This window comes from Helicoverpa armigera, chromosome 22 (genome assembly GCF_030705265.1).
Source record: "Helicoverpa armigera isolate CAAS_96S chromosome 22, ASM3070526v1, whole genome shotgun sequence".
NCBI lineage: Eukaryota > Metazoa > Arthropoda > Insecta > Lepidoptera > Noctuidae > Helicoverpa > Helicoverpa armigera.
The window spans coordinates 7,730,251-7,754,022 of NC_087141.1; the positions used below are offsets into that span (position 1 = coordinate 7,730,251).

Genomic DNA, 23,772 nt, shown 5'->3' on the forward strand with positions numbered 1-23,772 from the left:
CATTATTCACCACGCTGGCTCAATACGGGTTGGTGATTTCTGACTATATAGTCCAGGTTGCCTCAATATGTTTTCCTTCACCTTTTCATCAGCCATTGGTGTCCAAGATATACTTAGAAAGTACATACAAACTTAGAAAAGTTGCATTGGTACTTGCCTGTACTGGAATCGAACCCACACCCTCATACTCGTCAGGTTGGTTCTGTAGCCACCCAGGCAACCACGACTATTATTTTATTATGGGTAAAATAATACTAATAGATAACGTTATATTGACCTGTATGACCTTAACTTAAAAGATAAAAATACCTGTATGCATAGCAACGCCAAAAGCCAAGTCACAATACTGACTGCAATCAAATTCTGCTTCGTCATCATGACAATTACTTAATATCTTTCTTATCTAATGTTTATAATCGTTTGATAACATCATTACTTTTTCCAAGAAATACCTAAATCTTTGTAAAACTTTTCCTTTTAACCTTGAGATTCAGATTATTTAGCAAATTAATATTTTTAATCTGTCTATCGGTGGTACAGTAGACCGCACATCAGTGGTAACTGTCATGCACCTTAACTCAATAGTAATAAGTACGATTTTCCTATAAAACTGTTACCACTGACCTGAAGTAGACTGTACCACGCGATATTATTTTCTAGATCATCATTTCAGGTGTTCAAAATCTTTTTGCTTCTTCTTAGCGTTTATCCCGTCCTGTGACGGGGTATAAGCCTGAAAAGTTTGATTGGATTAAAAAAAAATATCAACCATCGGGCCAACAGTCATTATTTCTTTATTGAGGAATTATTTCTATAGATATTATAATCTATACCTATTATTATAATCTATGTAATGTGTATAGTGAGACTTGAAGCCGACCACAAAATAGTTTGGAAAAGGCTCGGGAGAGTAGGTATATCAAAACAATTGAATATTAAAACATCCATTTATTCTCTTTCCAAAGTCAGCACCAACTCCTTGAGTTTCTTCCTGTTGACTTTAGAAGTGCTGGTCGTCGGCAGTTCCTTCATGAAGATTACACCTCCTCTCAGCTGCTTGGAGTCTGTCAGCGATTCTGTAAATACGAAAATTCTCTCTTAGATATTTTGTTCCACAGTTTAGGTAACGTAGGACTCCTTATCTATCTTTTATCTATTAACGTGCTAATGATCACGAACTACTGGTCCAATAAAGAAAAAAATGTTTCAGTGTCTCTTAACCTTGGTGCGCTTAGAAGGTCCTACAGGATTTGGATGAAACGGATGACAGAATCTAGTACTGCTATAATTTTTATAATCGGACCCGAAGCTCCTTATGAGCGCGTTCAAGCAAACAAACTTTCTAATATTACAGCAGTGTACAATAAAAAGGCAATCCACTTAAATACTATGAAAACCCCAAATCACTGTTATTCAATACAGATATATCAGTGTTTTCTTGTTTACCTTTGACTAGATCCTTGATCTCCTGCGCGGTGGGGCTGCAGCCAGGTTTGGGCACAACGCACGCCACCACCAGGTCCCCGCACTCGTTGTCAGGTATCCCGGTCACCGCCACGTGGAACACGCCAGGGTGCTTCATTATCACGGTCTCGATTTCCACTGGAGATACCTAGTTATATTATATCTGTTAGTTTTATGAATGTTTTGACTTTCAGATGCAGGAGATGGTCTCATGACTTACTTTCAAAATCAGGACCACTTTTAATGCGTCATTTACATATCATACGATTGGCGTAACTGGCCTTTTTTTTCTTGTCGGTATAACATAACATAAAACCTCCAATAGTCGAAGATTAACCTTCCATTTTGGACTTACATACTTTGCTCTCTTACATTATGTCGTTTTGCCTACCGATTATGTACACAAATGTCGGTGAATTGGTTTTTAGCCTAGAGGCCAATGAACGAATTAGGAAGACGTGGTTCTCTTTAACATAGACCAACCTTAAAGTCTTATGGAGCCGATTGAGAAAAAGGAACAATTGTAGCATTTTACTGACCTGATGATTCCTATACTTCAGCAGCAGTTTGTAACGTTCCACAAAGTACAGATTCCAGTATTCGTCCCTGTACAGAATATCACCAGATCTGAGCCAGCCGTCCTCTGTCAATGCCTCCTTTGTAGCTTCCGGGTTATTGTAGTATCCCTGAAAAGCATTGGAATTATGGAGTCACTATTTATATACAATCTTTGCTGTGTCTTTGGACATCTCCAAGTTATGCAAAGTTAGAGAGATTAACCTTTAAAAAAACTGTTAGTCAACCAACAAACTGTTAGCCGATAGCTTAGTCTTCTTTGTGCGGGGGTTAAATAAATATGTATGTAACACTACATAATTTTGATGGTGATGATGGTTAAAGGTACGGCACATATAGATTGAAGTCTTACTTTGAATACAGATGGGCCTCTGAACCATAATTCTCCTTGAACGTTGGGTTCTGTGATTTCTTCCAATGTTACAGGATTCATTAGCTGGAACAGTCAAAATAATATTAATTGAAGACATGTAAAGCTAGTCCAGAAATTATATATTAGAGCAGGATATTTCATAGAAGCTAATCACGAGGTGACTGAAACTTAGTGAAAATTCATCTGTTTGTTTTTTTTTTATTAGCCTGTGCTGTCCCACTGCTGGGCAAAGGCCTCCCCCAAAGCCTTCCACTTTTCTTTATCCCTCGATGCTTGCTCTGTTTGTTTAAAAAGTGAAAATTGATTTGAAAGAACTTTAAGGCCATATTACTTACTTTTAATTCCACATTTCCATTAGGCCTGCCGCAGGAGCCTGGTGCCGCTGGAACGTCATGCTGCACACAGATCCCACTGAGTTCACTCATGCCGTACAAGACGTGGATTTCATCAGTTTGGGCTATTTGCTGCAGTGGAAAATCCCAATATTTTAATCAAAAGTAAAAAGAAACAGCCAGAGATTCATTGACCATAAGATTAAGGAAGAGCAAAAGCTTTACGTGGTCGGCTGTTACGGGTCAAAAGCCAGAATGTCTGACAATCGGTCTTACCAAGTTGAAGAGGTTAGATATGCAGTTACTCCACGTAAACCACACGTAAATAGACTGGAAGCCGAACCCCGATAGCTTCAGGAAATGGCTAGGCAGATGATGATGATATACTACTTGCTTTACTTGAAGGTTACCTTAACTTCATTCATGAGATCTTGTGTCACAGCGCTGCCTCCAAGCAAGATGTGCTCGAAGCAGCTGAAGTCGCATTTTGCGTTCATTATCATCGTGGTGATCAGGGTAGGGCTCATGATCATGTAGTCTGGCTGTAGAAATAAGAATTAAATAATGATAAGAAGATGAATTGAGTGAAGTAAGAATTGATTATAAGCAGAACCCTAGCTACTGTGATTGGATTTGGGACAAAAAGCTTTTTTTAAACTTGACAAAAAGAGGTTCTTAGTTTCACCTGTATGTATATTTGTGCACGACTATCAAACGTTTGGCTGAACCGATTTGGATGCGGTTATCAGCACAGTATTTGCCAGGCTAAGGGGAAGGCATATTATTGAAGTCGGTATAGTTAGTTTAGTTTTTTTTTGGAAAAAGTAAAAATCCCAAAAACATAACTACAACATTAGCTAGTCCGATACAAAATTAATGTAACCCTTAGGTGATCTTCACACTGCCCCGCACCACGCTGCATCTTGCGTGTCGACGCACCTACGCGCGTTCCTGCGGGAGTGCAGATCTGCAACATCGTGCGGGTTTTTCACGCACTCACGCGCGTAGGTGCGTTTTGTAAATTCACGCACGGCGGCTTCCATTTTCAAATATACACGTCACGCCCATTCAAAATCACGCGCGTCACTGCGGGATCAGTGTGCCATACCTTGCGTTTCGCCCCGCACCAACGCGCGGGGGTGCGTTTTTCTCCGCATGTATGTGCGTGATCCGCATGAACGCGCGTGGATGCATTTTCAGTGTGTTGGACTATGCGTGTTTTCCATACAAACGGAGATATTTCCATACAACGGAAAAAAACGCATCCACGCACTACGCTGCATCATGCGGGGCAGTGTGATAATCGCCTTATATTTACAAGAAGAAGATTTCAAAGAATGCCTACCTTATACTTATTAACCAGGTCAGCAAAATGTTCAGGAGTGACAGGAGCTGATGTCTGCAGCCGCGTGTACTTCAGGATCGAAGAGAAGAGGTAGTGGAAGCCAGCTGACAGCCACTGTGCTGGTGATGTCACTAGTGCTAGTCTCACTGGAGATGGAAATTTCGAGAACATTGTCCTGAAACGAACAGAATAAATAAGTAGTAGTGGCTGATTCAGAAGAATATTGTACACGTAAAATCTCACACAAAGACGTGAAAAGATATATGGATGTTCGTTAATATTTTACGCAACATCTAGTGCATGGATTTTAATGAAGCATGTGTTCTAATGTGCATCAGAATAACGTATAATGCAACTTTTTAGCAGGTTGTGGAAAGAAGTTCCCTTAGATGAGGTAAAGCAGCGAACAACTATAAATTTTGTAAGTTCTATTTCATTAGATTTTCAACTTTATGTTTTAAGCATAAGGTTTAATGCTGATTGGGCAAGTTTTACAGATTGTAACCTGCCTACAATTTTAGCCTAATTAAAAAAATTGCGTACCACATGGTCGGCGTTCCTGTGGCTATATTCTTGTGTGTTAACATAGCAGTCTTAGGCACTCCTGTTGTTCCACTCGTGGATGTCAGGTACCCCACGGTCTCAGCAGGATCGAAATCCGTTGCCCTGAAATAAGACTTAGATTACAGACGAAATAAGACGAGCATGAAAACAAATGTTTGTGTCAAGTTGAATCAAGAATTAGTAATTGTCCTAAAAATATTATAAATGCGAAGTTTGTATGGATGTTCGTTGCTCTTTCATGAACTTGCTAAGCCGTAAAATAGGTTATAACCATCACAATAATATATAGGCTACTCTTTAATTACGTACTGGAAGTAGATCACTAGGGACGCGGGTATAACCGGGGGGGGGGGAAGTATTTATAATACTCTGTTCTCTAACCAAGAAGTATGAAATTAACTTACTGGAAGTCTTCTACTGCTTTCTCATCTGGAGTATCCAGCAGCTGTGCCAGTGTTAGATAGTTGCTACCTTCGTTGAAGGTCACAATCTGAGCATCCACTTCAGCCACGGTCAGGGCTTTTTTAATATCAGACGTCTTCTCGCTTTGACCGAAAATTATATTCGGGCGATTTGCTTGGAAGAGATCTTTTAACTCATCTGAAAAGTGGATTATCATAGGATATTTAATCAGGCCTATACTAATGTGATTGAACAGTTAGAGGTCAGCGTTTTCGTAGTAATGAGATGACAAAAGGGATGAAACAAATATTGCAAACCGTTAACATGAATGTCAACGGATGAAGAGGGAATACCATGTAATAGATGAATTCATGATATGATTGAAAGATAACACGCATGAGAAAGGATTATATTTATGTTGATTTTTGGTATACAGGCTGACAGAGAGGAATGGAAGAGGAAAATGTATCGTGCACAAATATGTTATTAATAGGGCAAGAATAAAAAATTGCAAGATTTGTTTGACAGAAATGAATTCTTGTTGGTTATAGAGCAAAAAATACTTGGAGAGGCCTATGTCCAGCAGTGGACTGCGATAGGCTGATGATGATGATAGAGCAAAAAATACTTACTGACACCTAATGTAGCGTCAATACAAGCCACCATGATGCCAAGATACAGAGCAGCATTATGAGGTATACAGAAGTCCAAGTGGTTCGGCCCCATGAGCACCATGACATCTCCCTTCTTCAGTCCCAGCGCAGTGAGAGAGATGGCGCATCGGATGCTCCTGTCTAATACTGAGCCGTTGGTTTCTGATTCCCCTGTTGCTCCATCAATCTGTGGGATGTAATTTAAGTTATACTGTCACTTATCTCTAACAATATCATTAGCTTCCTCCAGCAATTTTTCTCGCGTCTCGTGTGAATTTCTCCACGCACTCAGATATCGCTGGTGCCCACAGTTTTAATCGCGCCCCAAGAGAACTGGTTCCTGTGCCCGGACAGACTATATAACCTATGTTATTCAAGGATAGTGCAACTTTCCAACAGTGATTTTTGTTAAATCGGTTCAATAGTTTTGGAGCCTTTTGGGTACCAACAAAGAAGCAAGAAAATGTTTCCATTTTATTAAGAGCATAGTGTAGAAGAGCAAGACAGTTTCATTCGTAGTTACCTGTGCCACGAAATTAGGGTCATCTTTCAAGCCTTGCAGTATCAGCTTGCCTACATGGTGTCTGTCTGATGGGATCCCAGTCTTCGCCACAAGTTGGGCGCCTATCTCCTCCATATACCAATGAACTGCATCAAAAGCACGCCTCACCATTATTTCTGTAATCAGAAAACAGAACTTATTAGAAATTGCTTCGAGTAGGTATGTTTTATATCATCTGCCTAGCCTTTACCACTTATCTAAGACTTAACTTATCTAAGAAATGTTGGGAAAACATCGGTACCAGTGTCGATACCAAAATATAAGGTCCAAAAAACACCAATCCAAACTAATATTATAAATGCGAAAGTAACTCTGTCTGTCTGTCTGCCTGTCTGTCTGTCTTTTCATCACGCCTAAACTACTGAACCGATTTGTGTGAAATTTGGTACAGACATAGTTTGAAACTTGAGAAAGGACACAGGATAGTTTTTATTACAAAAAAAATAAAAATAAAATTATTCCGGACATATAGAGCCATCTATTGGTCAAATCAAAAATCTGCTGGTAGTCACTATTCCACGCAAACGAAGTTGCGGGCAAAAGCTAGTTAGTAATAATTATAAATTGGAATTAACCTGTAATGGTTAATTAAAACAAAACAAAAGTAATTTAAATTAGAATATACACTACTTACATGTTTTTGTGATGCGTCAGATCCGTGCAACACCAAAATATTATCAGTGATGATTATAGTTTGTGTTTTACTTATATAATGCTAACATCATCAATTAGAGATAATTTATCAATAAATTATTACCTATCGCATTTTACAACTAGCAACTTCTACTATTACACTTAAAACTGCATACCAACATCTGTAGGTATTATTAAGATTATAAAGCTGAAGATTTTGTTTGTGTACATACATAAACTGTTTATGTTATAATATATCTATACTCATTGGGGGTTATAATCTTCGGCACGAATGTAGAGCGCTGACCTTCACCTGCGCAGAAGTAATCATAAGTAGCCGTTACTCGGGATTGGTTCTTTGCCAATAAATCACTTCTGCGCAGGTGAAGGTCAGCGCTCAAGATTCGTGCCGATGATTCTAAACAAAGAGGATTTTTTGTTTGTTTGTTCCCTAAGGGCTGCGAAACTGCAGAACCGATTTTAAAAATTGTTTCACTGCTGGGACTGTAGTACACTATCCCCGAATAACATAGGCTATAATATTTTATCCGGAACGGACAGAATACACAAAATGACTTGTATAGTTATAAGTACATAATATAACAGATAAACTCAATTAAACTAACTAGCACTCGTAAGTAAATGCTAACTCATTCAAATGCATTTGTTCTCGCCACGGCCAAGGCTAACATTGTAAACATAGTTGAACAGAACGCATAATCATGTATACAAACAAACAGCTATTTACGTTTACATAGTAATATCACGACTAGAGATTAAAGTCCAGGTGTTCACCCGTCAGTCGTATAATTTTTTGTAAAGAACTTGATTGGATAAATCTTCCGCTTGTGTCTAAAAATAGCATGTACTTACAACCTTCCTTGATAAATAGGCTATCTAACAATAGCTATTTTTAAATAGGTAAATAAGTTCTTCAGCTTAATAATATTATCATCATCTTCTTTTTTTTTGTTTCAGCTGAGGAAAATGCCTCACGCATACACACACCGCCCGGGGAGACGGTGAGGTTATGTGGGGCTTGTACCCACTAAAAACCTCAGGTTTTGTGCCGTCTTCTGCCTTTTAGAGAGGGGCCACGAGGACCAAAGACGACTTACGTGACCATTATCATCATCTCCTAGCCTTTTTCCAACTACGTTGGTGTTGGCTTCCATTATAATTGCATGTAGCTCAGTATGGAGCGACTGCCTACTTGACCTCCATAACTCAGTTTCTCGGGTAACACGATACCCCGGCTTCTCACTTCCAGTAACGACTGCCAAAGATGCTCAAATGACAGCCAGGACCTTAACCGTGCCTTCCAAAACTCGGAGAAACTCGTCATAACAAGATAACCACTTATGCGATTCATTCATAAAAGTACTGGTACTTTATTATTCCTAGTGTGCATAATATACATTGTGCATCGAACACTGCATCATAGACACGCGTACCTAATTAAAGTAGGACGCTCATATCAACTCATCTACAGTATTAATTACAATTGCAATAGCGTGCTCCAAACACGGAAATCTAATTCTTTTTAAATTCGTGTTGAAGGACCAATAAAAGGTTTACTTGTTTAGAGTAGGTACACGCACACTGCTAATTTTTAGTCGGCCAAAAAGTTGTGTTTTTATTTCAAACTAGCTTTCGCCCGCGGTTTCACCCGCGTCCCGAAGCCGGATGGTGACAAAAACTATCCTAAAACCTTCTCCCGGGTCTAAGTTAGGTACCTCCCCTCTAATTTTCAGCCAAATCGGTCAAGCCGTTTTCATGTTTTGTCGTTACAACGGAAAGCGGGTTTCATTTTTATATAATATACATAGACATAATGCAGGTGCTTATGAAAAGTCCAGCTGCACGGTTCCAAGCACGGTTCCAAGGACTTGGTCTCATGAAAAAGAACCGGCAAGAAACTCCATGGATCTCTTTTTAAAATAGCAGTCCTATTTTCTTAAATAAGTAGACAGATTGACAAGGGCTTCTAAAAATACAAATATTTATTTGACTAAAACGAACTTTAGTTTCTTTGCTTTGATTGACAGGTTAACCACCCCACCTGTTTTAAAATTGACAGGTTAAACAACCCCTCATATCACTTTAAATGACAAGGCGGTATTATAGTTAAAACTACGAAGGCTTTCTATTTATTATTTATAGAGCAGTTAAGCCAACAAGGGAAAAAAACGCCTGCTATTAATTTATCATCAATCAGTATATTTACCTCTTCGAGATCGATTTTTTTCTTAAGGTTCATAGAAACACGGAAATCTTATCTTAAATGAAAAAAAACAATAGAAATTATCACCACCAGTCCACTAGGCTAGACTTGAAATCTGAAATCGCGAATCCGCCTTGAGTAAGCGTGGGGAATAATTCTTATTTCTTCTCTGTCTGAGAATAGCCTGTACCCTGAAATCTTCTTCTTCTTTCTCCTGCCCTGTTCTCAATTTTACTTGGGGTCGGCGCAATATGTCATTTTCTTCCATTTTCCCCGTCTGTCACTCGTCATACTGACACTCACTTCCTTGCTATTCATATCATCTTTCAGGCAATCCATCCATCTTTTCTTAGGTCTTCCTCTTCATCCATCTACATTCATACTTAGCACACACTTTGTTGCATGCGTATCATCCCTCCTCATTACATGCCCATACCATGACAATCTTCTACTCCTCATCTTTTCTGTAACTGGCGCTACTTTCAGACTTCCTCTAATGTAATCATTTGCCTGTACCCTGAAATGGGACAGTAAAAAATGATAATGGAGTAATATAGCCTGTATTAACAGTATACATAGGTTCATAATTATTTGCACATCATTGAGATCGATCCATATTGTTGTCGAGTCATACAAGTACCATGAACTTCGATCATGACTTTAATTTTGTGTGTTTTTCATACAGCGGCCTTCGGACTTGTAGTTAATTTCGAAGCTTCTTTCAGAGTTCAATCAAAGTTTATATGTGTAAGGTTGGTTGTACACCAATGCTCCTGATAAATTATTTTTAGAAACTAATATTTTCAGCAAATAATTGCGTGTGTGTTAAGATAAAGTTAACTAAGTCCGTTAAGTTTGTTTTAACGTCAACTGGAACCCACCAATAACATGCCTTCCGAAACAAGGATGATCTCGAAACTGACCCATCCACGGGTCGACCTAGACAAGCGTTGCTTAACCTTATGATCGACCGACTACTTCGGCTGACACTTACCCTCGAGGCCCTCATGTTATAAATAAGTCTATTGTGACAAATACATATATCTACTTAGATAAATATCTCTGCCATACACGACAATTGTATCATCAAGTAATTTTATGCAAACCCAGCAAACATTGTTAGGAGCTACAAGGTAAAATCTATATTAGTATTATAAAGCTAAAGAGTTTGTTTGTTTGATCATCAGGAACATCCAATAAAGAAAATATACTATTCTTCATTGCTGTATAAGTACCATTTTACATCTTTGGTAGTCGTTACGGGTATCCAGAAGCCAGTAAGTCCCACAACCAGTCTTATCTAAGGGTTGCCATAAAATGCGATTTTACGTCAAGTGTCCGGGTTTTTAATGTTTGTCCGGGTTTCGACGAAATTCGAGATGGCAGCCCTACCACGGGGGTAAAGTCGCAGGTAGAAGCTAGTTTAATACGAGTCCTTGAAACACAATTGTCAAGCTCAACCAGTAATTTAGTGCCACAAAGAGCCACCATTATCTTCGAAATAATTTATATCTACTACATATTTGACGAGAAACGCCGTTTCGATCGCTTGCTTGCTTTTAAAGGAGATGGTATATTTGGAATTCGTTTTTTTAGACTAAAAATAAAATATTTTAGGGCTAGATTTAGACCATTCTAATTTATTGGGTAGTCTACTACCCGGACACTGCAAACTCTAAGTCGGCCGATAGTTTGTTTGGGCTCATAAATCAGTATGAAGATGAATGGTAGTACACACATTATACATATAGGTATTTTGCTGACTGACTGAAAACTTTGATTGTTATCAAGATTTTCTTTTTAATTCTAACAAATTTTCAGCGTTACATTCTTTAAGTGGTACAACCAAAGCTATGAATTACCAGTATCAGATAAATATCACTATTAATAGCATTTAGCCATCTTTCAAGTTAACGAGTTAAATTAACTATTATTTTGCTCATAACTCAACAATAGGTAGTTAAAATCAGCACTGTAGTAAAAGACAATATATGTATTTGCAATAGTTATTTGCAGACCTTAACTGTTATAAATCATATCCGTATGACCTTACAATCAATTGATGGAACTAGGTATATTCAATTGTCATCTATCTCTCCAATAGCAAGGGGGCCTTTCAAATAATTTTATTTGCTGTGTTTGTGAACTTTGAAGATCCATTTTGGTCCTTTTTATCCGCAAAAGGATATCTTAAAGACTATAAAAAATCAGGTTAGTTTAAAAAATATTTACTCCGATATTTACTCGTCAAAAAAGTGTGTACCTATTCAATTCGTCATAAAAATATAAATCACCACCGTTGTAATTAAAGCAACGAAAATTAAGGTCATTTTGTTCATCAAAATTATCGAAGTTATCTAATATCACAAATCAGTATTTTAATAGTAAAATTAATACAGTAATATTTAGATCAATAGCACCCTTCTTAACCTAGTGTGCAAACAACTTTATCTTTATGTCTACTGCAACTTATATAATGAGCCACTTACAGACCATATAACAAGACAGAGTAGTTCTGAACTCATAGCCAATAGGACATCTTCATATTAACCTCAAGTAAAATAGTTCACTTAAAACCCTTTGTACTGAAGGACTAAGTAGTTTGTATTTTAGGACCAAAAAGTTCTCGTGAAATTGTTGTCATTTGACAACCAAAAAGTATTTATTGGCATTCGATATTTGGATTTGAAGTGATTCCAAATAGTTTTCATTATATTCGAAATTTAAATTTAAAGTGATTGTATCGAAAGTTTCCGTGAGATAAAAAGTGTATTCTGAAGGTAAGTGTTGCAGGAATAAAATTTTATTCGTTTTTCGATAAGGTTTTTTAAGCGACATGAAAATTCTTAGGTCGATGACCCCTTGAATCGAACAATAATTAGCCTTCATCTCTTCCTTTTGCTGGTGTCCATTATTGTTACTAATTACTGGCACTGTATTTTATGAAATACTATAGAGGATCCACTATGAATCTATACTACAATGTGATAAAGAGTGTTTGTTTTTCCCTAACATAATAAAATAAAATAAAGTAAAAAAAAATATTTTTCTTTGTTTGTAATGGATAAACTCAAAAACTACAGGTACGATTAAAAAAAATCTTACACTGTTGGAATGCTACACTCTTCCCGAGTAACATAGTTTATATCTACTTTATCGGGCAGTAGTTCCCACAGGAAGCAGGTGAAACCTCGGGGAAACGGCTATTTCATTTCTTTGACGCAAACATGCAAAAAACAGACAGCAAGTACCGAAGTACCTAATTTTCATTTCCAACAGTAGGTACAAGATAAAAATGTTGTTTAATTAATTTAAAATACAGTTTAAGTGTTTTGGATTTAAATAGTGAAATTATACAATAACAGTGCAGGTAAGTATGTCGGCGAAAACCGGTGTCCATTTAGATATCGAAATCATTAGGATTTGTAAAACTATTTCGACAAAGAAGAATTCACATGAAAAATATAAGTAAAAATATTTTCATAGAATATGTTACAAAAGACTAGCTTTTCCTGCGATTTTACCCGCTTCTTGAAATAACTTCTTTACGTACACATATGTAGACTTAAATTTGCTGTCATGGTGCTGTTTAGTTTAATTATTAAAATTAAATCCTCATCATCCTCCGAGCCTTTTCCCAACTATCTTGGGGTCGGCTTCCAGTCTATCTGGATGTAGCTGAGTACCAGAGCTGTACAAGAAGCGACTGGCCTATCTGTTCCCCTAGTTAGACCCCTAGTTGCATTATTAAATCTATGAAATTATTACAGTAATTTTAGAGTTTATTCCACAGTACAAATAAGGATTTACCTACTCTTATTTCATGTAAATTATTGCATTATTTATAAGCTTTGATAAAAGGTACTATAAATTATAAATATTGAGACATTCATATTCAATAAACGGTCACATTAAATTATACTTATATCGGTTCATTGATAACTTTATATTTATTTGTGCTAGCTTTATAATACTCGTGATTACGGCTGCCATCTGTCCGGGTTTCCACGGATTTGTCCTCGTTTGGACGCCGTCCGGGGGCCGTCCGGGCGGGGTTTCAAGAAGTGTCCGGGGAAAACCCGGACACTTTTCATGTAAGGAAGCACCTCATTGAATTTAAGTATATGTTAATAGTAAATGGATTACAAATTAGGTATTATTTTGTTTAAATAAACCGAACTCGTTCGGGGAAAAAATGCGATTTACGCCAAATGTCCGGGTTTTATTAATGTTTGTCCGGGTTTGGCAAAGTTCGAGATGGCAGCCCTACTCTTGATTTAAATCGATAGAACTTTGCTCTTCAAAGAAATAGGTTCAGCCAATTTTCTTTGACTGGTGACACTTTTACAAACACGCATTTGCATTAAGTAGGTATGATATTAATTAGGGTGACAAGGATATGCATAAGTACATAGAATAAAACTTGCTATTTCTGCTAGTTATATGGCTTAGTAGTCAATTCGCATCAATTTGACCTACCTACGATGGCATTCTCGACTTTTTAAAAACCAAATTTTTCTGTACAATTCCATTGTGGTCTTTCAATAGCCTGTTTACTTTGGTCCTTTTTATACCAAGGTACCAAAGTCTCAAGTACCACGTCACTCGTACCTGCTCATCTGATCATCATCAAAACAAATGATCTCGTACACTACCCAATGACATTTAGATTGACTTGACAATCAATGTTACTTCCTACTGTCAAGTATATAAGGATATAGAAACATGAGCTAAGTACTGCTTATTAATTAAACTGCACACATGAAGGGCTTGCTATTTACATTGGATTTTGAACTATAGTTACACCTTATAAGGTTCAAAGTGCAATAAATGTTACGGCATTAACGGTATCGTTCAATGAATTATTGATAATTAGTTGTTTGTCCGCGGTTTCACCCTCGTTCCGTAGGAATTACTGCCCTTACCGGGATAAAATACAGACTATGTTAGGTACTCGGGAAGAGTGTAGCTAGTGAAATAATTTTGAAAATCCGTTCGGTCGTTTTGAAGTCTCTTTTTTAGCGATGGCAAAAATCATCAAATGACCCCTCCCGCTACGGGTTAACAGCAGCGAGGGAGTGTCAGACTTTTACTGACTAAAAATCCATCGTGTTCCTTCGTAATCCTTTTATGTACCAGGGCCGCGGTAACTCTTTTGAACAATCCCGCAGCCCCTCGTTTCGAAGTATTTAGGATACAAACTAGCAAATGTTTCTTCTTAATTATTAAGTACAGATACTTAGTAATTTATGTATACTTAGTTTACACTTCCTAAGATAATAATATCTTGAATGGGTAGTGCATTATTGTTTTATATTAATAAGCTACTGATAAAATGTCTCTGACTCCATTCGGATAAAATATGCATGCTTCAACTGGAGTGAAATCTATACTAATACAATAAAGAGGAATCATTATCTAGAGGCTCCGGAAAACTGCTCTTTCAAAATAAAATTGCATTTTTTTAAATTCTATTGTACATAAATAAAAAAAAAAAGTGAAATGCAAAGTGTGTCAAACCTATTCACATTTTGAGTTCTTTAATATACTGGCTTATTTAGGTTGATTAACATAAAGAAAAAATAAAAATACGCAAAAATAATGAAAATGCGTTTCTCGAACAAATTAAATACTTAGTATAAAAATGTGCGCCAACTAGAACAGCTACCGTATTTTCCTTTGAAAACTGACAGCGGTAAATTTTTCTTTCGGAACTAAATAAGTAATAATAACTTTCGGAGTGAAATAAGGACATCATTCTAGGCGGATGGACAATTATTTCCTTTGTTTTTCCTTCACATTTAGTCAGACATTGGTATCCAAGACATATGTATTTAATGTACTTAAGTATAATTCATAAAAATTTAACGTTCACTTACAGGTCATTTAACTTTTTAAGTACCAACAGAAGACCAAAAGGACCAAAAATGACTTTGCGTCGAATGGTCAACGACTCCGTCCATTGGTTCGTGGGAGAACTAACCTCAAGAATAGTAGCCGAGTCTGGGATACCTACAGACAGATACCACCTCGGCAAGATCTTACTGCAAAGCTTTAAGGATGCACCGGATTTTGTACTGCAGGTAAACAGCAATTATCTACATAAGTGGAAAGAATCATACTGATAGAAATATTAGGTGATTTTCACCCCATTATGTGTATATTCGCCCTAGTGCAATTTACACATTGGCCCCGTGGTTAGATTAAAAAATAATATAAAAAACGAAGAGCACAGACCCAGCATAGACTTACGTAGTTTTTTTTTTCATTTTCTTAGAATGTCATGTGCGCCTGTAATTTTTTAATTCCAAGTGTTTCATGAAGAGGCATTTATTTATTTCTTCAAATGCAATATAGCTCGCTTGAATGAGGGTTTTCTGTATCAAATAAATAATAAGTTAAACTTTTCAATGGAAAAGATCTTCCTGCCTTGTTGCAAACTGGCTCATCAGTCATCATGGCAATTTTGGATGGCAATGCTGATTCTTCGGCGAAATTTTGATCAAACCTTAGTCAAAGGAGAATAACTCAAGATTTTTCTCCAGTTTTTTGTAAAAAAAATACCTCTCCCCAGATCGACGGAGCTACGGGAGAATCAGAAACCTACGGTTCAGCTCTAGAAAGAACCGTTCGATGTGCCACCTGCTTCAAGAACCTGGGTCTTGGACATGGAGACGTGGTGATACTCATGGCACCCAATCATTTGGATGTAGCTATACCGTTGTATGCTGCTCTGTATCTGGGGATCATTGTGGCAGCTGTGGACAGGACTTTGACTATAAGTATGTGTTTTTTTTTACTTTTATAAAGACAGAAGAATGCCATCATCATCATCTGCCTTGCCTTTTACCAATTACGTTGGGGTCGGCGTCCAGTCTAACCGGACTCCTATTTGACATATCCTAATCATCTGTTTCACACTCTTGTTTTTTTTATCATAGGTATATTTTTCATCGTGCTTATTCGTGCATCGGAGAGCACGTTAATGTCGGTCCTGCGCCTGATCTCTTTCCGGTCGTGTCGGATTGCCGTCCCATCGGGCTAATCGACCGTGGACGCTTCTATTTTTCACGAAAAACACTTTCCATAGAGTTCAGAATATTCTGTATTAGGTGCAAGTTTTAAAAACAGGAATACATACTTACATTACGAATTTTATTTAAAAAAAACTGTAAATCATGTTGCCTAGATGTTTTTTTACTTTAGTGTTTCAATAAAAACTGTAAGTAGTTACGCATGTCGGAATACTACTAAGGAATTTTCCGTATAATTATGTGACTTGTACAAAACATCGCGTAAATAGTTAAACATAATCTTCTTGATTGGAGTCATTAGCACGATATGTTTTAGCCGACTGTGTAAAAAAGAGCATAAAGTTTTTGTGAGTGCTGGCACACTCGGTTCCCATATAAATAGACTTTAAAATGTCAGACAGCAAATTAAAATAACTAAGAAAGATATAGTTACATACTTCATTTGAGTAAACAGTCTTGGTACGAGTTTATAGCTAAAAACCAATGTAATTACAATAACAACTGCAGTTACTTAATCCATTGAATCATTATTATAAGCAGTATAGTTCATTTGTTTAACATGTATGTATTTGTGTAAAAAGTTATATCAATATTGCTTACCAGCCAGTTAAACAATCAGTTAAGTGCCTACGTAAATACTTACCATACAAAAACACTAAACTTTTGCTCCATTTCACAGATGAACTGCAACAAACCTTCGCCTTCTCAAAACCGAAAGCGATATTCTGCCAAAGCGACAGAGCGTCTGATATCCAACTTACTCTGAACAACTTGAACTTAGATGCTCAGATTATCAGCTTTGATAAAGGAGACTACCTCTGCAGCTTCAAGGATTTTATGGCCAATTATGGAGATGACTTGCCTGTGGATGAATTCAAGTAAGAGTACGCACATACTACATAGATTTAGTCGGCCGATAGTTAGTTTGTGCTCATAAATCAGTATGAAGATGTATGGAAGTACACACGTAACAAAGATTGGGTATTAGTTCGGTATCAGACTGAATAAAAACTTTCATTGAAGTCAGAATTTTAGCACTTGGTAGGAAAACATATTTTTTTCCTACTAAGGGCCGCTATAATAGTATGCAGTGTGCGCGCAGGTTAAGGAAACTATTTTATAAAACCACTAACAATTGCGTGTGTTGATTGATTTTGTCATAGAATTAGAGAGTATTGTTTCCAAATACTGGCCATAATTTTATATTAGTCGTTTCAAAAATAAGTAATATAAAATATAGGTACCTACAATTGATTTATTGATTAGCAAGAAACAAGGTACTTATTGTATTTTATTTCATTTCTACACAGTAATAACAAGTTTACTAGTCACATAAAAACTGAGTATTACTATGAAGACGGTATTGAATTTTATTACGATCTTTTATAACTTACGTTCTTTTCAGATGTGCAGACTTTGACCCTGAAGAATCACCAGCATTTCTGATAGCTACCAGTGGTACAACAGGTCTGCCCAAAGCTGCTGCTGTCACTCACAAGAATTTTGCTATCATAACACCTTATGTTTGGTAAGAACTATTTCTCCTTTAGAGTTCAAGGAAGTAGGTATAGGGATATTGTGTCCTAGAGCGATGACGTAGATAGAGCGAAGTGAAGAAAACAAATAAGAAAGCTGACTCCAGCACCATGTGCGATACATAGCAGGCTTTCCTGCTAGTAGGCACTGGTATAATCACTCCTTTTTATAATTCCTAGTAGGCACTGGTATAAGAATCACTCCTTTTTATAATTCCTAGTAGGCACTGGTATAATCACTCCTTTTTATAATTCCTAGTAGCCCTGAAGTAGGCTTTTATACAAATCATGAAACACAAATATAGGGTAGATAGGTTTCTTAACGGTTGTATATTATAATTTTATCCTTGGAGATTTTATACCTGATTTATCCTGGAAGAATGAATTATTATACTTTCATTTTTTTTTCTGGTTTAATCTCCTTTCATCTTACCAGGGCCAGATACACTAAATTCCCAACACCAACACGCTTGGCCCTGATTGGCTCACCGCTGCAGTGGTTGACAGCGCTGCTGAACTTCATCATATCACCGTTGTTGAGGTTCCAAAGGCTGCAAACGTCTGAAAACATGACGCAAGAACATGCTTATGAGCTGATTAATAAATACAAGGTAAGGGGTAGACTCATGTTGCAACAGAACTGCGTTTTGGGTTTCTACCTTCACTAATACAAGAAATGTAAGAAGTAACGTTACTAAAATCACGTTTGTTGTATGGGATACCCCAAACTATGTATTTAATTATAGTTTTCAGTAGTATTGTTTTCGCTCCTCTGTCCGTCCGTCCGTCCGTCCGTCGGTCCGTCTGTCACCAGGCTGTATCTCATGAACCGTGATAGTTAGAGAGTTGAAATTTTCACAGATGATGTATTTTCTGTTGCTGCTATAACAACAAATACTGAAAACTTGAATATAACAAACGTGAGTTTTTTTTGTTCTACTACGTATATAGCTAGTGTTCTTCTGTTCCAGCCAACGTATACAATCTTCAGCCCCACAATGATGACGACTCTCATAAAGCCTGATGACAGAGATCGATGTGACTTCACATGCTTGGAACTCCTCATGTTAGGTGGAAGTGCTGTTCCTCAAGATCTTGTTGATGATCTCAAGGTTTGTACTAAAGACTGTTTATCCGAAAAAGGTAACTTACCGTTAGGACTGCTATGAAATTAGTGATCTGAGAAAAACTGGCTTCATGTCCTACATTTATGGAACTTGTAATTTGTTGATTAGTTTTAACTTGAGCTTTTCCAATTTTTTTCGTTGTTCGTGTATTATACCTTTTACTATACATCTCTGTCTGACGTTATGTCACGAGTAGTATTATTTCTAGTTATATCGTCTTTTATATAATCCATTCATTGCTTCTTTAGTATCTTCCTCTACATCATTCCATATCTAAGCTCTCGACAATACAAAATTATTTTCATTCATCCACATCACATACCCTTACAATATCCGCTGTCTTCTCTCCTTGTCATAAACTTTCGACTGCCTCGTTGGTCTAGTTATCGATAACGCTACTAATGTGCACGAGGTCTCGGGTTCAATTCCCGGGACGGGCCGAAATCGCTTTGTGGCTTTTAAAAACTTTTACAAAGCAGCCCAGAGTCTGGAAGTTGGCGGTGTCACACCCCTGTGCCCGAGAGGACAATTAAAGCCAGCGTTGCCAAATGCTACCCAGTAGCCGTCGTGCTTACAATTCCACGTCAGGGGCCATCAGACGGATTTGAGAAAACTCTGACTCCAGGGCTTGCTAGGTGATTAAACCTGCAGAACACTCGATAAGAAGGAGAAGATTAATAGCTTGTTATCAATAATATTACGTTTATTGCACTTTGTACTGTCACGCCATCTGAATCTATATATCCTTAGATACCTTTTATATGCTTTCTCATTGTGACTGCTCTTATTTTTGTGTTCTCATTACCACTATTTGCTTTCATGAGTCACTTTGTAATTAAATTACTATTATTGTTTAACGTTTATTAGAACAAACATAATTCATTTATGCTCCAATAAGTGATAACTTAGACAATATGTTTGGATATTCTATTCTGGTCCAAATTAAGAGTCGGCCGATAGTTTGTTTGGGCTCATAAATACGTATGAAAATGTATGGTAGCTCGCACATTGCAAAGATCAGGGATTTTACGATTTTCAGACCGACTGAAACCTTGATTTTCTGAAAAAAAAAACTATTTTGCCAACCATCGGGTCAACTATCGGCCAGCTGTTTAGTGTGTAGGTACTCGAGGCCTTATTTGATTTAATTATATTATTTTCAGGTGTTTATTGACACATATGTGTACACTTATTAAACTTTTGTTTTTATGTTTTGACTAACTTACAGATGATATCACCAAATACAGAAGTTGTGAATGTATATGGCATGAGTGAGCTGAGTGGTGTCGCGTTTCATGGGGACGATCCCGCCCCAGGGGCTTGTGGGAAACCCATGGGATGCTTTCAATATCGGGTGAGAAGTCTAAGCCTTTATACAAACCTACATATTTAAAGATCAGCTGTTCCACGCGGTTTCACCGCGCCCCGAAGAATTTACGTAATATATTTTATGCTTTCCTGGTACAGCAATTGGCGTTGGCACTTGAGTATTGGTCACCATGTACCAGGACAGCATAAAATACATGAAGGAAATCCCTCAGGAAATCGAAAGAGGAAATCCCTGAAGCCATGTGAAACAGCTATTAAGACTATATTTTGCACATTTTATTTAGTTCTTTATAGAGGGCCATGGGTTCTAATAAGTGTTTATTACATTCTTCTTGGTTTTTAGATAGTAAATGTTGAAACAATGGAAGATATTTATGAACCTAACGTGCCAGGCGAGTTGTGGATCAAAGGACCAACTGTTTTCAAGGTAATAAAATTATTGCAATAAAATATACTTATGGCTTGCAGGTAATAAAGTTTATTACACTTTATTACCTGCAAGATTTATTAATAAATACCAGATAAAAAGTGAATTGACTGAATGTCGGTCCTGCACCTGATCTCTCTCCAGTCGTGTCGGATTGCCATCCCGCTGAGTTATGAGAGTGCGGACTATGAGAGTTAAGAAATATTTTATTTATTTATTTATTTATTTCTCAACCTTACCACTAACATTACAGACAGGTACATCCAATGCGTTAGGGAGGCACTTATTTAAAATACTAACTAGCTAACTACTTACAAAAAAAAAATAAAAAAAAAAACAAACAACAAAACACAAGATATTTACACAAAATAAATTTAAAATAAAATAGAATATAACAATAAAACAAAAATAACAAAAATATGTCCTATAATCCTAATCTAGTTTATAACATAATATAAACAAAATCATCCTTGCGAGTTCACTGAACTGACACGAGAAAATGTCTATATTGTTCTGGATTTCGTTAATAGTACGGATCGCTCGCGTGAGAGGCGTCTTGGCCAGTAGGTTGGTCCTGGCAGTCGGCACTGAGAGCAGTGGCGGGCGCCGTCGTCTCTCCACATAGCGGTCCGGCACACTGAGACACAAGCAACGTAGTACGCCGGGATTGTGCTCCTTGCCACGGAGTAATTTAATTAAATACAATATAAGGGCAAATTCTCGCCGCACCCGTAACTGGTTGTACCCGACCATACCCAGCACGAACAATGTGGGGTACATAAGTGGGTACAGCGGATACACCCCGTACAGCCTCCAGTACAAGTGTCGCGTGAACTTGTTCTGCACGCGCTCCAGCATGACAGAGTACTTGGCTTCGTGTGGAGCCCATATGACACCACCATACTCCAAGTGACTCCTAACTAGTGCGTCGTATAATACCCTTATTGTGGTTATATTCGTAAATATAAAGTGCACCAGCGTCTGCGCAAATGCTTGTGCACTATAATAGGTCCTACGCAGTTGGCTTATCTCCTTATGTGAGATCGGGCACCCGCGTAGCTAATAATCAGGATTTTTCCTTCAGGAATACTATAACAATCCGGAGGCTACAGAAGAAACATTCGCTGAAGACCGGTGGTTCAAGACGGGAGATATGTTCTACAGAGATGAGAACAGGAACTTCTTCTTCGTGGAGAGAATCAAGTTACTGCTCAAATATATGAGTAATCAGGTATGTGATATATCATAATGAGCACATCCTGAAACATTTTTAAGGGTACCTTCGACACAATAGACATAGAACTTAGTAAAATGTGGATTTGATAAGTCAGACTCAATTAAATCGTTAAAACGCGTAAATAAAGGGATGGTGATTTGGTTCTGGGATCTTTGTATGAGACGAAAGAAACCTTTGTATGGAGGGGAGCCAATGATATAAAAGAAGCGTATAAGTGAATAATTTATTCAGCAAATAAAAAAATTACAACCCTTTGCAATAAAATCGAAATTGTTCTAGGCCATTGCTACATACATATGAAAAAAAAAACAGTATAAAGTCCACATATATTATGTATCTTTTTTTATCAAAGAAAAATACGAATCCCAAATCTTCTTTCAGATATCGCCAGTGGAAATAGAAGCGGTTATCCGGCAACACCCGGGCGTGTTAGACGTAGCTGTGACCGGAGTCCCGGATGCCGCGTGTGGTGACCTACCTGTGGCTTGCGTTGTGCCACGCCCGGGAGCTGAACCTAGTGCTGATGAGATTAAGGATCTGGTTAAAAGTAAGCTTTCTATTTAGCTAAGAAATGGTTGAATGTTTAAATTATGATGTATAACAGACTTGGGGCCCAAGTCTGTTAACTTAAATCGTCAATTGAGTCTCAATAGCACTTTTAACCTTGAGACAAGACCGATCGTTTTCCAATATCATTCCATTGGTCTGCCACTGGTCCTATAGGGTAGTCTGCTCAACAATCGTATTACAGTCGTAGATAAATTGTGGACCTCAGGCTCTCAGCGGCTGGTATGATGACCCATTATGTAGGGTGGCCCCGTATTCCCGTGCCTCTGAAAGCAGTTAAGCTGTCGGTTCTGCGCCTGATCTCTCCCCGGCCGTCTTATTGTCGTCCCATTGGGCTATGAGAGTGAAGTGTCTGCACAGGTGCACTCTCTATTCCTTCACTCTTGTGCCCCATGGGACGAACGTCTGTGCCCTTGAATGTCTAGAACAGTGTCGCCTTTGCAATGAGATCCAAGCTTGGCTGAAAATCTAGCTACTTAATAGCTTGTTAATTTATTATGTTTGTATTTTCTTTCTACAGATACACTATCAGACGCCAAACAGCTGAGAGGGGGCGTGATATTTGTCGACGCTATACCAATGACAGCATCTACCAAAGTGCACAGGAGGAAACTAAAACAAATGGCCTTAGAAATGCCTAGAGAATAGATCTTATTAATTTTATTCAGCACTTGTTTAGCCAAGAAAATATGGAGCACATCAAGCTACTCGGTAGAATAGTAATTTTTTCCCAATCAATATTGAACCTTATTGTTTAGAGATAAAGTTGAAAATGTGTTAAGGAAAGACATATTCTTGCTTATTTGACACACATATTAGATGAAACTATTCTTCTAGGTACTAGGTTGTTCAAAGATACATATGTAGCTCTCATTATCCTCTGAGCCTTTTTCCCAACTATGTTGGGGTCGGCTTCCAGTTTAACGGGATTCAGCTGAATACCAGTGCTTTACAAGGAGTGCCCTAGGCTTTCCCTTTCTACTAGGTTGTTCAAAAATATGTAGCTGTATAGAAAATTGTTTAGCATTAGACGCTGTGACCAATTTGGCTATGATTAGAATCTCCCGATATTTAATAATATGCTGTAGTATATAATTTAGGTGTAGTATTTTATTTTTTAGAACTTACCTAATTAATTGAAATCTACACTTCACGCTTTATCGAATTTTGTAAGTATAGATAACTATTTTAGCAAAAATATTTATAATTATATAATTGTTAACAAACGCTTAAATAAAGTTTATTCTAATAGATTAATGGTGTTTTATTTATGTAGAAACATGTGATATCTAACAGCAGTGATATGTTTAAGTTACATCAATAAAAAAGACAATAACTAATCCGACTTTACATCGACATTTTACTAGCCAATTATTTACATATATATT

The 23,772-nt window shown here is 37.4% G+C and overlaps 2 protein-coding genes across 2 annotated transcripts; one reads left to right on the forward strand and one right to left on the reverse strand.

Annotated features, from left to right (window-relative positions):
- Positions 1-933: 933 nt before the first annotated feature.
- Positions 934-7,038, reverse strand: LOC110380205 (luciferin 4-monooxygenase). Its single transcript, XM_064040409.1, has 12 exons — positions 6,906-7,038; positions 6,233-6,387; positions 5,689-5,896; positions 5,059-5,254; positions 4,634-4,756; positions 4,091-4,265; positions 3,156-3,287; positions 2,749-2,877; positions 2,393-2,476; positions 2,004-2,150; positions 1,447-1,612; positions 934-1,076 (listed from the first exon to the last, which is right to left on the reverse strand). Exons 2-12 carry the CDS (start codon positions 6,380-6,382, stop codon positions 949-951), a joined length of 1,638 nt encoding a protein of 545 aa, XP_063896479.1. The 5' UTR covers positions 6,383-6,387; positions 6,906-7,038; the 3' UTR covers positions 934-948.
- A 4,634-nt stretch (positions 7,039-11,672) lies between these two features.
- On the forward strand, positions 11,673-23,637 carry LOC110380902 (luciferin 4-monooxygenase). Its single transcript, XM_049843256.2, has 12 exons — positions 11,673-11,908; positions 15,010-15,211; positions 15,703-15,910; positions 16,842-17,040; positions 17,568-17,690; positions 18,134-18,308; positions 18,669-18,809; positions 20,053-20,178; positions 20,497-20,580; positions 21,665-21,811; positions 22,199-22,364; positions 22,905-23,637. Exons 2-12 carry the CDS (start codon positions 15,056-15,058, stop codon positions 23,030-23,032), a joined length of 1,653 nt encoding a protein of 550 aa, XP_049699213.2. The 5' UTR covers positions 11,673-11,908; positions 15,010-15,055; the 3' UTR covers positions 23,033-23,637.
- The last annotated feature ends 135 nt before the right edge of the window (positions 23,638-23,772 follow it).